The sequence below is a fragment of the Aptenodytes patagonicus genome, chromosome 7, assembly GCF_965638725.1.
Source record: "Aptenodytes patagonicus chromosome 7, bAptPat1.pri.cur, whole genome shotgun sequence".
NCBI classification, from domain to species: domain Eukaryota; kingdom Metazoa; phylum Chordata; class Aves; order Sphenisciformes; family Spheniscidae; genus Aptenodytes; species Aptenodytes patagonicus.
Genome location: NC_134955.1, coordinates 10,011,913 through 10,027,573, shown reverse-complemented (window position 1 = coordinate 10,027,573; position 15,661 = coordinate 10,011,913). Strand labels below are relative to the sequence as shown.

The following is a 15,661-nucleotide window of genomic DNA, read 5'->3' as shown; positions in this document are numbered from 1 at the left end:
TGTTACTGTGACACAATCATCATTTGAAGTTATTCTCAAGAATTAACATTTCCACAACAGACAAAAAAAAAGAAAGAAAAAGAAAAAATTAGATATAAAGAAAAGAGAATAAATAAGATTAGATTAAACAAAGAAAGAGGACTAAAAACTACATGGCCAGAAGCTAGATGATCTCTTCCATAGCCAAGCAGAGAAACAGGAAAAGGGTGAAGAAATAAAATAATTAAAAAAAAAAGCAGAAGAGAAACTAAAGCCAAATAAATAAAATAAAAAAGAATTTAAAATTTTACGAGTGATGGTAGTGACATCGCAAGAAAACCCTCACAAAAGGTATGCCAGCATATTTAGAAATAAGCTGGCTGAGAGGAAGTCAGGGTTACACAACCAATCTCCCATCAGCATGAGTATGCCCTGTTAAAGGGGGGCTGGGGCAAAGAGGCCTCTGGTTCGAGTGCTCAGAGTATGAATATTTAGCCCAAAGGTAAATACAGGCAAGTTTTTCGATATGAAATCAATGGTTATGAACTTGTTCAGATTTATTCAAATACCCATGTAAAAGGAAGTTTGTACATGTGTCAAACTACAGACTGAGCGTAACTGGACTGGACCATGTATGTACTAGAGACTGGGTAGTACTGTATGTGTTGGCATCTGTTCATAACTCCAATTATCAAAATACATTACTAGAAATACAAATACTTGTATCCAAGCAAGTCTTCAAAACATCCAAGAGTGGAGACTGCACAGTCTTCTCGGGGCAATCTCGAGAGAAAAAGTTCTTCCTTGTATCTGGTCTTACCCTGCCTTGTTTCAGCTTGTACCTGTTGACTCTCATCCTCCCAGCATCCACGGTGGGAGAGTCTGGGTCACATAAATCCCAGAGGGCTTTCACAGAAAGCTTCTTAACTCTTTCCCTATTACGTGATGAACCAGGAAGCTACATGAAAACTCGCAGAGTTGAGATAAGCAAGCTGTCAACAGAAGTAAGAGCCCAGGCTAAGAAACTGAAACCCATTTTTGTTCAGTAGTGAACTAAGTTACATTGCAAGGAAGTACAATTTAATATTTATTTCCTCTTCGTAAATGTGTGTTAGCTAGTACTTCAAAGACCCACTATAATAAAATACATAACAAAGCAGTATTCAGAAATTTCTTGTATTTTCTGATTTTGGCTGTGCGATTTTATGGTTTCAATAATTAATTCTAAAAGACACGGCAATTACGTATACAATGAGTTGAGGGAGTTCCCAAGGTATAATAAGCCAACATTTAGTATATGCAAAAAGTGGAAAATGTTACAATATAAAAATGTTTGCCTCATTCATAACAAAATCTGAAACAACAAACAAAATAAATGTAAAGGAAGGGTGCAAAACCCCCTACATGGTCAGAATCTAGTTTGCTTTTTCTACAGCCTCATCAGTAGCATATAATCACTATCACAGAGCTGTTTCTCTTCTGCAAGTTCCTGGTCCTCATCACTCTCCTTTTAAGTTATTATCTTTTACTGTCTGAAGCAAGACATAACTATCTCCTCAGACAATTTTTAACCAAAACCTTGCCAATAAGTGGTTCAGGTTAAGGTTTCTCCACTGTACCGGAGATTTTTTTGTATTTAATCTCATTCAGAGTGTTCATATTTTCCAATCAATGCTAGAACTGGTTGTGGCAGGTACCTCATTTTTTTTTTTTTTAAGCTCATATGTAATCCCTGAGTATCATGATATGGAACTCAGAGAGTTCTAGAAAAACATGAAAGTTTTCAAAGACAATCAATTCCACCCTACAGGAAAGGTGAACTAGAGCTTGTTTTACCGTTATGAAATTATTTATTTTTTCTGTCTAGAATAACATATGCAATGATTTTTACAGAAAGAAAATTCAGGAATTCTCTTGCAAATGCGAAAGACCAGGAGACTTAAATTTTATAGACTCAGAATTCATCTCTACCTTCTCAGTCTCCAAATCATATACCTGGCGTATTCCGATTCTTTCATATTTAACATACTCCTGTAATTATAGCTTTGGATCATTAATTTAATAACTGTGTACAGCTATTTCACTTTGATTTCTCTCCTGCCGATAGTAGAACTGCTGATCAATACTTCAGAAAGAGAATTTTCATTTAGGGGTTTGGATGCAACTGCATTCCCGCCCTTTTTAGGGATACAGCATCTGTCTCTCTTTGAAACCAATGTAGACAGCTTTGTATTCCTTTTCTGTTTGATAAATGTAAAGTAGGTATATAAAGTCATAGCCACATAATAACCAGGTTTAAAGCCACAGGTAAATATTTAGTGCCCATTCTTTTTTCTCCCCCCCCCCCCATCATATGTCACTTGAGGATTATGTTTCCTACTTGTAACGTCTCAGCCCTCCTTCATGAAAATCCTGAAGAATTTTTTTAAATTTGAAATTTTAATTAGGTAGGAACATTGTTTTCATTCGCTAGTGGGAGGAAGTTTTACTAAGAAACCTAAACTATATGGTTTCACTATGAACTGGAAACTCATCTCCCTTGATTTGCAAACCATTGGTGATTGAACATTTCACATCAAATCAGAGTAAAAATGCATTACTTTCATATGCTTATAAGCAGTAACATGACAGACTCAGTTTCAGTGATAAGATGCTGGGAAAGGAAATGTAGAGAATGCAAACATGAGCAAAATACTTGAAAGTTCTGAGCACCTGTTAAACAAAACTACATCATTTCATACATCCCAGAATAAGCCATTTACTAAGTAGGCTGATGTGCTTATATTGGCATACGAGCTTAAAAAAAAAACCATACAAGTTGAGTGCAACATCAAGATTAAATAAGCATAGCTTAATTTTTAACATAAAAAGCTTAATAAATAATTGCAGTCATTAATTAAAAAAATAAACAAACTTTGCTTATAAATTCAAGAACTAATAAATCGTGAGACATGGCTAAAAGCCCTTTAAGGCTGCTTCTTTCAAAATGCAGTATATCAACTGCTTAAAAAGATGTAAGATTCCTTTAAAATGCTGGAAGACAGCAATTGAGGAACTGCTTTTTTAAGAGCTTATAAAAATACCTTTTAATCTAAAAGCTTTGGTAACCACATCAGTCAGCTAAACAGCATCAAAAGAAATGGTCACCAGTCACGTCTTCAAAAACAAAGGCAATGTTTGGGGCTATTGTTTCAGGGTAAACCTAGAGAAGGAAGACTTAGAATAAAAGGACCACTTACCTTACTTATCTCACTACTACTCCAATTTTCCTGAAATGTTTTCTTCTTCAGCACACGTCCCCAGCTTTTATAAATACCATACTTTTAATGAAACCTTCACCCTTGCTACTGGAGTGCCTGCTTACATTCTTACACTGGTTTTGCACTGATGGGTCAATTACATTCAGTGACCTAAACTAAGAATTTCTTGGTTCACTCTAGAGCAAAGAAAGTCAAAAGGACACCTCCAGGAACACTACTATGATGAATGCATTTCACACTAAACTATCACAAAAATAGAGGACATAACATAAGAATCTAACAACTGGTTATGCCAAAACAATACAGAGAAGTGTCTAATTTTGAGTCTTTACAACTCAGTTTATCACTGAACATGAGAAAAGCAGGTCACATTTGCACATAATATTTTATATTGACTATTTAACTGTCAAGTATGTATTTATAAAATCCACAGATAGCACCAATTTTTGGAAGAATGGTGAGCACTTTGAAGGATAGGATTGTAGTTCAGAACTTTCTTGGTAAATTGAACAAAGCTGTACACTTAGAAGAAATAAAATGCACAGACAGAAAATGAGGAATCACAACGTAGGCAGCAATACATGCAGGAAAGAATTTAGGACTTTATCGTGGACCTCCTGTACAATACTGAGATGCTCCTGCAATACAGGCAAGTTGCATACACTTAGAGGATTCTGCATGAAGACAAGGGAAGCAATTACGATACTCCGAAGGATTATCGTGTCTAGATTCTATATGATTTTATGCTGAGGGTCCAGATTGACTGTTGTGTACAATTCTGGGGAATATAAATAAGACTGAACTCTCAACTTGACTGGCAAAATTGAAAAAAAGATGCCCTACAATGAAAATATTAAAATTTTAATAAGAAACAGGTAGGGAGTGTGTGGAACTGGAGAGAGAACAAGGGAAATTTCAGAATAACTGTCTCATAAGATATCAAGAAAGTTCTTAATTCAGGAAGAAAATCTGATAAAAGACCAATTTAACCACTATTAGTGAAGACTGAGTTTAGATGTTAGTAAAAGCTCTATAAAGTTTTCCTTAAATTTCCTATAAAATGTAATATATTGAAGTGTTTGAACAGGCCACCTGGAGAGATGAATTTTTTGTTGTTGTTGAACACTTCTTCAGAACAGATTCAGAAAACATCCACCAAGAATTTTCTTAGAATATTTACTCTTCCGCAGAGAGTGACAGAGATAGATGAGATGAGGTTCAGCACTAAATTTCTATTATTCTACATTATTTACCAGACTAAATCTGTTACATTGCATACATATGTTGATTAAAATGGCCTGTATGGATACTGTTCTATAGTCAATCAGTGCTTGATTGTTGCCCTCGAGTATAATTTGCCTTCAAACAATTTGCAGACTGTTGCTAAACATTACAAAAGAGAAAGATCAGCAGTCTGCATGACAACAGTAGGGAATGGCTTGTGTTAAGAGGCCAATGGGACATGATATCCAAAGCTTTCAGAGTGTTGCACTGCACCCCCAAGTTGTACAATTACCACTGGCATAAGTATTATTATATTATATATATCCCCATATTATTATATCCCCAAACTTCTATGACTGAATTTGGCACCTCCAGTTCCCCAGCCACATTTAATTTAACTATTTAACATATGTTTGCGTGTTTGTGGGAGACAATGCGATTTGTTAATTTTAAAGCCAAATTGTGCCCTGGGTGTGCTACAAGGACAAAGAAAAAGAAGTTTGACTGCATTAAATAAACAAACAACAGTAAAAACACATTTAAAAGTCTCAATTTTCTCAGAGGAAAACAGATTTAGAATGATGGAGTCCAAACTACACTTCTCTAAAGGTCTCTACTCCATGGCAAGTATAAAGGGTAACCAAAAAAAGTACAGAAAAAAATACGTGTGTCCGATCAAGAATTTTAACAGCTGTGCTATTTATAGGATCAAGACCCTGCCGCTTAATGATTAATGAAGATTGACTGTACCTGCTGACGGTAAATGAGTAAATGAGCCACGAGGAGGTTGTAAAAGGCAGAGCAAAGCCCCTGCAGGGTGAACTCATGGTAGATGCTCACTGCACAGTCATCCTTTGCAATGGGCTGCAGAACTCAACCTGCTGCAGCATGACTGTGACCACTGAAAACAGTGGTTTTCCAGCCTGAGTGTACCATGTCCGTATCAGTCACTGAGATGTTAGTCCTTATTTAACACCTTGCTACTCCAGCACATGTCCCTCTACAGCACTTTGAGGCATTACACCTGTTGAACACTCAGTAGCTGTGCAAAACAGAGGCCACAGCCCCAATGGGATCTTGACCCGAGTACAGTGTGGATTCAGGTTTTCCCCATGAAATACATTGCAACCCATACTTCATGATTTGAAAGTGGCACTCAAAGGCTTGAAAATATAGTGTTTTACAGTCTCTGAGGCAGGGGGGGAAAGCACATGTCTTATTTGATCGACTTTCATTTCTTTCTATCCTGGTTACACTGCAAAGTCTTGCTAATATGAGTGAAGCACTTTGCTTCATGCAGTGCATTCATGTGCTTTGTTTTGACTATTATTTGAACAGTAAATACGTCTCCTCATGGAGGCAGATGCTTATGCCAGTAGTCCAGAAGTAGCATTTAGTCTCTTGCCACTATTAAGGAATTTTCACTGAGTTCTGTTCCACTAGGTAATTCATTGAATAACATATTCTCCATCTGAGCAAGGAAATACATAACTGCGAGTGGCATGCAAGTTATTGTACACACAGTTTTTTCTTACTCTGCACAGCTGTTTAGACACCATTAGGATCTTCCCATTATAATAAAAACACAGTGCAAACCTTTGAACTGAACTTCTTTTTTTCTCCTCTAGTTACTAGCGCCTAGCCATGATACAAGAGACATCGGTATTTATCACTGTAAGCATTCATTGGATACTTAAATAAGAATCTTAAATCTGTATCAACACAGGCAGAACTGGCAGGCACTATCTGAATGAAATTCAGTTAATTGTGCTAATGCAGGATGAGCACAATGAGTACTGTTCGTGCCACAGAAATACAAACTTAGTTATGCATAAAATTTGAAACTCTCATCTGCCAATTAGAATACTGATTTCAGATTGCAATCCATACAATAAAGCTAATTAAACAATCTTCCCTCCACTGAGATCCATTGGGCTTTTTTTTGATCTATATAGAATTTCCATTTGCATCCCACTCTGCTGACTTCAAAATTCCTCTGCACTTCAGCAAAGCTTAGTGAGTTTCTCACTACATTATGAGTTAGACATATGCCTGGCCATAAAGGCAAAACTCAGGGCAAGTCCTTCCCATTAGCCACAGCTGTAGAGACATTAACAACTGAAATACAGAAATGAATGGTGACAAGTTTCTTTTAAAATAGATGAAGCGCTGCCATTTCTGCTTCTTAACATTAGCTGATGTTTAATGCTAGTTGGTTTTTTTTTTTTAAACTGTCCATATTAAACAGGTTTCTCCCAAATAATATTAGGAAATTGTTTCATTTTAAGGAAGATGGGGTTATTCCAACACCAAATAAATCCTCGCTTATTCTAGATTTTCTTACAAAACATGTGAAAAACAGAAAGAGGCCTCTAGGCAAACTCGATAGGAAAACAGGGCAAATACTGATTGAGTTTGCACATCATATTTGCTGTATACAAAAAACAGAAGATGCTTCAAGAAGACATGCTAGGATAAAGTTGATTTCTGTCTCCTTGTAGATCACCAAAATTAGAACCTTTGAGTATTTCCCTTGAAAACATAGAAATGCTTCTTTGAGGCAAGTGAAATCTTCTATCTATAAATCATTATTAAAATTACTATCAATATTATTACCCATGTAACCAACATCATTCAACAATATTTCTACGTTTGGAAAGTCAAATAGCAAACAATACCTCATCTGAGACTCAACAAACAAGAAACCTACATAGTTTCTACCTGCTTTCATAAATATGATGTGTATTCTCAATTTCCAGAACTCTTTTCATGCAATGTGATCTTGAAATAGCTAGAAATACTATTTTGTGAATCATCACTCTGGATTCCGATCCTTTTAATAATGACAAACAACTTTTCATCCCACTGAATGTGCTCGTTAAGTAAAGTACTACTGAGCATCAATAAAACAGCGGAATCTAATTTATGACTGATAAAACAGTCATTACAACTGACAAACACTTCTCAGAGGCATAATCTGCATCTGAATGGACAAAAATATCTAGGCAAAGAAATACAAAAAGCAAAATGTGAATAAAACAATTTTCATATTCACTTTGGATAACAAATTCAGGTGTCCTAGGCTCTAGTCCAAATAACTGATGCTTGTGTTTAAGAATGTGGGAAGGTGAGCTGAACTGAAAGTACAAAAGTCTTGACCTCTTGAAGAGGTTGCATGGAATATAAAATATGCTATGATGTTCTCATGTCAACATCCACAAATATTTATGCTTACTTAAGCATAATCTGCATTCTGCTGTGCAAATAACATCTCCCTTTGAGCCAAGCATACGGTAAGAAAGACTCCTAGAGGTACACGTCAGGGAAAGTTCTCTCACCTGAAAAGTTCCTGCATGGTCTTCTTCTTTGTCACCTTCTTTTCCTTCCTTGAGAGCAATCAATGTGAATCCTCGAAAGTAAGCAGGAGTGGCAGCAGAAAGTGTCACTGAGATATAATAAACAGAGAAATAATGAAAATATAATATTAATTGTGAAATCAGCCACTTGCATATCATTTCGCAGTTCAACTTGAAAGGTGTGTGTTTTAAGTTGGTATTAACAAAAGCTAGAGCACTAACAACACGGAGCAGAGCCAGCCAGAATACAAAAGTGTTCAGTCCAAGTTTCCAAATAAACTGAAAAACACTGGCATGATGTGAAATACAACTTTTTTTTTTTTTTTTTTTTTTTTTTTTTTTTTTTTTTACACACACACACACTTTTTTTTTTTTAAAAGCAGATTGCTAATCTGCTCAGATCTACAGGAGAGTTATTTTGGTGGTGGTGGTTTTGGGGCAGGGACACACGTTTGGTTTTTTTCCTTTGGGTTTTTTGTGTTGTTTTTTATTTTTTAAAAAAACGTGAGGGAACGTCTCCTGAATATTTGGCTTCAGCTTTTGTCCTGCTCTGAGCATAGACAAGGATTTAGGCATTTTAGTGCACAGAAAGTTTCTTTAACTGTAAAGCAAGATGACCACATTGTCTGCTCCAGCTCAGCTACACTCAACACAGTACTCCAGCTGATGGAGATGGTCGCTCTAGAACTATCCTTCCTCTCCCTTAACCTCAGGGCAGAACAGGACACGAAGTTAAACTAAACTCATGGCTAAAGCTGACCTCTAAAGACTGTGTTGCCCGCTCCGATTGCCAAAGCATCCTACATATCAGCAAAACACCCTTCTTCACACACCAGTCCTGACTGGGAAGGCATCATTGGATCCACCAGCAGAGAATAAATAACGTAACGCCGACTAATCTGATTTTACCACGCTCAGCATCAGGATTACATCCCTCATTTTCTGCTGGTGCAAGATACCTTTTTATGATTTTTCTATTTGCCATCATCGGTACCTAAGCACCACCCAGCAACACTTGAGCTATGTCAGCTGTGGCTCTTTTGAACACTGTCAGAAAGATGGAATGAGGCAGAGCTTTGAGGCAGGACTTTCGGGGCAATTTTAAAATTACTGAATCCTTTTCAACACCTTATAGGAATCCTTTTCTGAAACAGAGGTAAATTTTAGGGAAAAAAAAATCTTTCTGAATTAAAGGAAAAGAGACAGAAAACTGGACTACTAATACCTTTAAGTAGCTTTTACTTTAAGCATAATGCAGACAGCGTTGCTTGTAGGACACTATTGTCACACTCTCAAACCCTGACTGGCACAATAAAAACTGAAGACCACCCAGAGTTTTCATGAGCAAACTGCAACCACCAATGCTGTTTCATAGAAGAGTATTCACAATAGACTCCATCTCACACAAATAGGCTGTGAGGGGTTGAAACACATTACTAAAAATGACATATTGCCCTTAAAAGATATGGATTTCAGAATATGTCCAGAGTTTATTTGGAACATGTAAAGAGCTCTTTGATCTAGAAATTCAATAGTGGAAAAATACAAAATAGGCTATTTGAAGATTTCTAGTATTGCGCAGCTGTATTGGGGTCTGAAAACCACAATGTTTGTACCACTACATAACTTTTCTGACTATATGTGAAAAAAGGAAGATTGGAGAGATGCATTTCAGTTTTCAACCTTTTGTGTAAGTGACATGTTTAGACCTGTACACCTGCAAACACCTGTACAAATCTAGAGTAGTGACGGGCATGATAGGAAGCCCCCCAACTCTCAAGATTTTCAGCATACTTTTCATTCCATGGAACCTTATTATGAGGTTAAACATAATTTTTGAGGAGAAAAACTTTCACGTTTTATATACAGGAACTGAGTAGTAGCATAATAGCATTAAAATTTCTGATTACGTTTCTAAGTATTGTTCCAATTCATTAATTCATTATCTGCCCAATAATTAGTATTAGCCCAATTTTGCAAAATTTTGCAGCTCTATCTAAATGCAAATCCACAGCCAGCCTCTCAGTTGCAGTAATTGAGAACAGCACTCAACTGCTGAACTCAACAAGGATGAACGCATTACACTTGCTTGATCACTGATTCGTAGAAACTAGTTGCCGTAAAGGTCTTTTACATGCAACAATTTTTTCCATATATTATATGTAATTCAAAAGTCTGAATCACTATGAGTAAAAGGTTACACCAGAAATACTTAAGTACTTATGCAAGCAAACAGAGAATCCAGCTGTGAATTGACTCAACAGTTTTCATCATTTTCCTCATAAATTTACAGATCAAACCAAACAGTTTTCGAAATTCTAAACAAAACACCTACCTATAAAATAGAGGACATCTGAAATGCTACAAAAGCCATCAGAGGGGGGGGGGGGGGAAAGAAAGAAAAAAAAAAAAGAAAAAAAGGAAGATAATTCCAAAGCCTGACTCATAGTTTTTGAATGCCTGGGGCTAGCAATACTCATGCTGTGGCTGCACAGTCATTTTAACCCAGAATAAATCCATGCTTCCTCCAACATGAGTGATCCTGCCCTCCCCCACCCCGCACTGCTCGTACAGCAGCCGCATCCAGGCAGCTGTACTGTCAGCCGAACTAGGGAACACATCCAGCTGAAAAGTAAAACAAAACAAAAAACGCCAACTGGAGAGTTCAGCTGGGTCCAATCCCTGAGTGGCTGCACTGTGCAGCCCCAGGAGCACTTCTGCCAGTGGTGGGGACACCCGGATACATGTGAGGGGCCGGGAGGGCGATGACCCGCAGGAGCAGAGTGGACTGGTGAGATTTAAGTGTCCGTGCAACCTCAGCTGAAGGGTACCAAGATGAACGTGCGCTTTGGTCATCCCTGAGCTAGGCCAGAACAAACGCTAACATCTGAGCTGAAAAGACTTCTGTCAGTTCTCGGAACTATCCAGTGTGCTAAGATAACATTGCAGTGCAAGGCTTTATTTGAAGCACTCCTAAATACAGAGCCTTGTTATGGTGATGGTTCTGTAGTCGCTGGCTCTGGACTGATTGTTTCAGCACAGAAGGAGGAGGCTTGCATTGCACAGGCAGCAGTGGGAAGCTGTCAGACTACATCTGGTTTTCACAAGAGATAGCGGCTCCTTGTTGCATAAGAGTTGAGAGCTCTCCTTTTGGGCTAAACTGCCATTTTAAAGAACAGCTAAGTATTGCTCACACTGTGTTCACATTAATTAACGTTCACTGAACAATATGAACCTCCTGAAACGTTCAGTTAAATCTCAGTGCAAGTCTCAAAGTTAAGGATTTTACTTTAAAAGGAAGATTACATCAACAGTTACTTTTGTCTGTTTCCATCCCCTCTGGCAAACCTCTAATCACCTCACAAGTTGCACTTTGGCACACACCTTCAACACACTCCTCTTTCCCCAGTGTCCCCAGCTAAAGGTGGGGTGATCAAAGCAATTGCTCCTTTGGTTTCAGGCAGGAAATCTGACTTTCCACATCCTACGCTACAGCACATCCTGTGTTGTACATTGCACAAGTACCAACCAATACACTTTTAATATCTACTTTTATCCATAATTTGTGAAACATGAGAATCGCTGAAATATTTACAGAGTAAGGGTTTATTTGTAAAGTATAGAAAAGAGCGTTTACATGTTGGAGGGAAGAAAGAAATGGAAAGAAAAAGATTCAACATTCCTTAGAAGTCCTCAAACTAATGCAATGGAGTGTGTAACGTTAACTGAGCTCGTCCTTGAAAACTGAGGTGGTGAACAGACCTACAGGTGGAAATTCCATTAAAAACAGAAACAGCACCTACATAGAAGGTATATCTAAGCACTATACTAGTCAAACCCTCATTTTCTTCATCAGAATAACAATTTCAGAAAATTATGGAGGAAACTATGTACATTGCATGTTAGCACGTGAAATGGACATACTACTGCCTTTTTTAGAAGCAATTTCATTTATAATTTTAAGTAGGATGAAACACCCAATTTTTCATGGAAGTCTCATGCAATCATTAATCTAACTCTACAGATCAATAAAGCTAGGACTGAGTACTTTCAAGGATCATTATCCTGTAACACCATCTAAACTTCAGGCTCATTTGTGCCCTTTGAATGCAATGGGAACTTTGACCTTCAGTGGAAGCAAGAGCAGCTACATCAAGGTCTAAGCTAACCAGCAGGTAGGAGAGGACCTCAGCCCCAGGATGGCGTGCCCACAAACCTGGTACTATGGGAAGACCTGCCCACCACATGCATTTGGCTGCCTTCTCCACAAGGGGAGAGGCAACAATATTGCAGCCTGAAAGATCAGGCAGGTGAAGGCCACTTGCAGGTTACAGCATCAAGAGTCCCAAATAAGATGTTAGAAATCAGTCATGTCACCTGCCCCTTGGGACACCATGAAGCCCATAGCCATTGTTGCTTTGTTAGACATTAAGGAGGAAAGGAGGATGGCTCCTCAGCCCTGCTGCTACCTCATTTTTAATTGTCTGAAACAGGAGAAAGTGTCCTTGTTTACTGCTGTCGGTGTTTGCAAACCAGAGGAGGTGCATATCCATTCAAAGAGGTTATTCAGTGCTCAGGGCCATTTTCCTCTATCACAGCTCCAGAGAGGTGGAAAACCAAGGCTTCCATACACACAGATCCACCCAGGATTTCCCGCTCTGGGCAAATAGATCCTGGTTGATCTAAAGGTGAGTAACTGCAGGAAAGCCATACAAATGTTCCCAAAGACAAATGGCAGCTGTGAATTGTGGTCTTCTGATTCCCACACTGCAAGAGTGCTGCGAGGTTTCCTCCAGTCACTGCAGCTTGAGGGTCTTACGTGGGTGTCACGTCAACCAATGATCGAGAGAATCATGAACATAAATGGATGCCTCTACACTGTCAATTTGGTGGAGTATGGCATTTGTATGCCCAGTTAATTCCTGTGTTATCCACCTTGAAGAAATACTAGTTTATTCCAGGAGCCTGCTAGGGTATGTGCCAAGGATCCAGACTGCGTTAAAATCAAACAGGGGCCATGGAAACAGGCACATTTTGCACAACCTCCGTTGCGTTGGAGCCAATCTTCTCCAGTGTTGTACATCTAGTAATTTACAGATAAAAAAATCCCACAGACCTGCCATAATCCCGCATTTTTTTTATCATGAGTTGGATTTTCTACCCTTTGTTTAAAACAGTAATAAAGTTCCAGTTGTACTGCAGAATTTCCTTTGAAAATGAGCTCTTGAAACTTTCTGTAATGCTGTTAGTTTTAACTATTGCCATAGATAATATATGTATGTTATGGTAACATTTACTTATGTTCTTCCCACCATTCAGAAAGTGTCCTTAAAGGACTATCTAGATAAGCTGATGTGCCACCTGAATACTTCAATCTTAAATATCAAAAACTTGGGCACGTATTTTGGTCTACATTTTAACTTTTTACTATTAGCTGTAATTTTCTCACTTCCTAGAAGCTACAATATACTAATGTGTTTTTATTAATTGAGTTCTTAATGCCAAGACCTAATATCTCCAGAAAATTAGTTCTGCTAATTCTTCTGGGAGTTTCTTTCCCCAAACATTTCCATGCAGTAGAAACTTCTTTCGTAGATGACTGAAAATATCCCATAATGTTTTTACAGAAGTAAATTCCAAAACTTTTTTAGAACATTCACATTCGTCACTGCCAAAGAACTTGACACTTATCTTTATCCTGTTTAGTAGACGTATCAAACTGACATGCAACATGAAATCTTTCAGACTCAAGGTACTAATCCTAATGTCTGGAACAGTTAACCAGTTTGTGGGAAACGTGCACTTCCTCACACCACATTAAAATAAATCAATTCTTGAGAAAAAAATTAATCAGAAATCATGCAAAGTTATAGGCTGATGCTCAAAACAGGTTAATCGCTGCTGCAGAAGTATTTTTCAACCTTTAAGACAACATGACGATTATGCTACGTGCAGGCTTTTTTCTCCCCACCTATACTAAGATTCCCATGTTCATGCAACGGGAAAACATCGCTCTTTACACTGAATCTAAGGAAGGTCAGGAGAAACACTTAGAAGAAACTCTCAAAATTTGTTTTCCAAAGTGATGCCTATAAAATACATTAGTACCTAAACCCGCCCAAATTCTTTTCAAAGTGCTTTTAAAATACAAAGTTAACAGTATACTCCAAGAAGGTTTGTTTCCAAAGGCATTATATGGTGAGGCAGGAAAAGTGACCAAAAACCGCTTTTGCCTATTAATTAGAAAAATATGCCGAAATATGCTTTGGAAGTTAATTTCAAGGATTGCATGTGAAATGCTCAGCGGAGAACGAATGCCTCCATCTCTTATTTACAGCGGTCATTAGCACCGTCTCTGCCTCTTTCCTGTTTGAACCATCTGTTCATTTCCCCAGAAAAAAAAGGGGGGTGGGATAAACACAAGTGGAAAATGTGGGAAGTTGGCAGCGTGCTGCATCACTGTTTGCCCATATGCTAACTCATTATATTAACATTCATATTTCAGGGCAAGAACAATTAGCTCCGAGTTTCCTCTCCTTCCTGCCGAACGTTAAAGCTTCTCCTATTCACTGTGTTGTATTTAAAGGGATAGAAAGTAGGTAAACGGGGGAAGAGCGTGTTTTGTACCACATCAACTTGTGATCTTGTGCTAGCGCTGAGACAGTAGAGAAGATTCATAAAAGAAAGGAAATTCCTCTTAATACTGAGTTAATGTTTGGGAGCAAAGCGATACTGTGAAATCCAACTCCCTCTCACTTGTCATGAAAGCATCCCCAATAAAGTAATGCGTGGGAGTATATTACCCCGTCTTAACCCACACAATGACACACACACACACGCCAAAAGGGATACAGAGATGACAGGCAGAGACACGTTATCGGTTCGGAGACACTTGTCCTGGCCATTATCGTTAGTACGGGAAGTAGAGGATGGCCAACTTACCCCGGTAACTGTTTCCAGGCTTGTAAAATTCTGGATCGCCCTCCACCCTGAGGCTAAATTCATTATACCCTTCCCTCCGGGTGCCTTGGGCTCGCAGGATCCGACTGCAATATCCCTCGGATTTCGCGGCTTTCTCCAAGGTTTCGTCAGAAAAACCCTTCGCCACCAAGGGGAAAGTCAACGCCAGAAGCCGCAGGGCTAGAGGCTGCAGATGCGCTCCCATCCTCGGCGCTCCGCACAACTTTTTATCGTCGGGGCGGCGGCGGTGCCTGGGAGCCCGGCGGCGAGGGGTGCCGGGCCCGGGGGCGCGGGCAGGGCGGCGCGGGCACGGGCAGCGCGGGCAGCGCGGCCTCGGTCAGCCCCAGCCGGCAGCGGCCCCCAGCATGAGGCTGCCGGGTCGGAGGGACCGGCTCGGCGGCTGCCGGGGAGAGGGAGGGGAAAAGCAGGGAGGGGGCAGAGAGGGAGGGGAGGGGAGAGGAGGGGAGAGAGGGAGGGAAGTCTGATCTTGCCCAGATCCCGAAGTGAAGTGCTGTTTTGTTTCAGAGCGTGTGATTAGCAGCTCGGTAATGTTTATTTAGCCGAGCTGAATTCGCAGGGTTTGGTGAAAGAGCAGAGCACGGGGGACGCTGCTGTCTCCTAGACATCCAGCGCAGCGGCGGGGAGAGCTGCTGCCGCTCGGGCTAAGCCCACAGACCTGAAATTAATCACCCGCATTCCTGCCAAAGTCTATAGTTACTGTAGGGATAACAAGGCTCAAAGAATTTCCCGACACCCCACCAGCCCCCATCTTTCTCCAAACCAACAGACATGGTAAACATTATCAACTAAATCAGCGCAGATGGACCGAGACAACTGCTTGCTCTCTGCACGCTTGACAAGCAAGGAACATCGGCTGCAGCT

At 39.4% G+C, this 15,661-nt stretch overlaps 1 protein-coding gene across 1 annotated transcript in view; it reads right to left on the bottom strand.

Moving 5' to 3' along the window:
* Positions 1 to 15,052, bottom strand: part of SPON1 (spondin 1) — a 212,176-nt gene extending 197,124 nt beyond the window's left edge. The window contains exons 1-2 of the mRNA XM_076343905.1: positions 14,762 to 15,052; positions 7,802 to 7,908 (exon numbers count right to left, since the gene is read on the bottom strand). Coding sequence (XP_076200020.1) covers positions 7,802 to 7,908; positions 14,762 to 14,984 — 330 coding nt within the window. The 5' untranslated portion in view covers positions 14,985 to 15,052. The remainder of the gene's footprint in view (positions 1 to 7,801; positions 7,909 to 14,761) is intronic.
* Between the last annotated feature and the right edge of the window lie 609 nt (positions 15,053 to 15,661).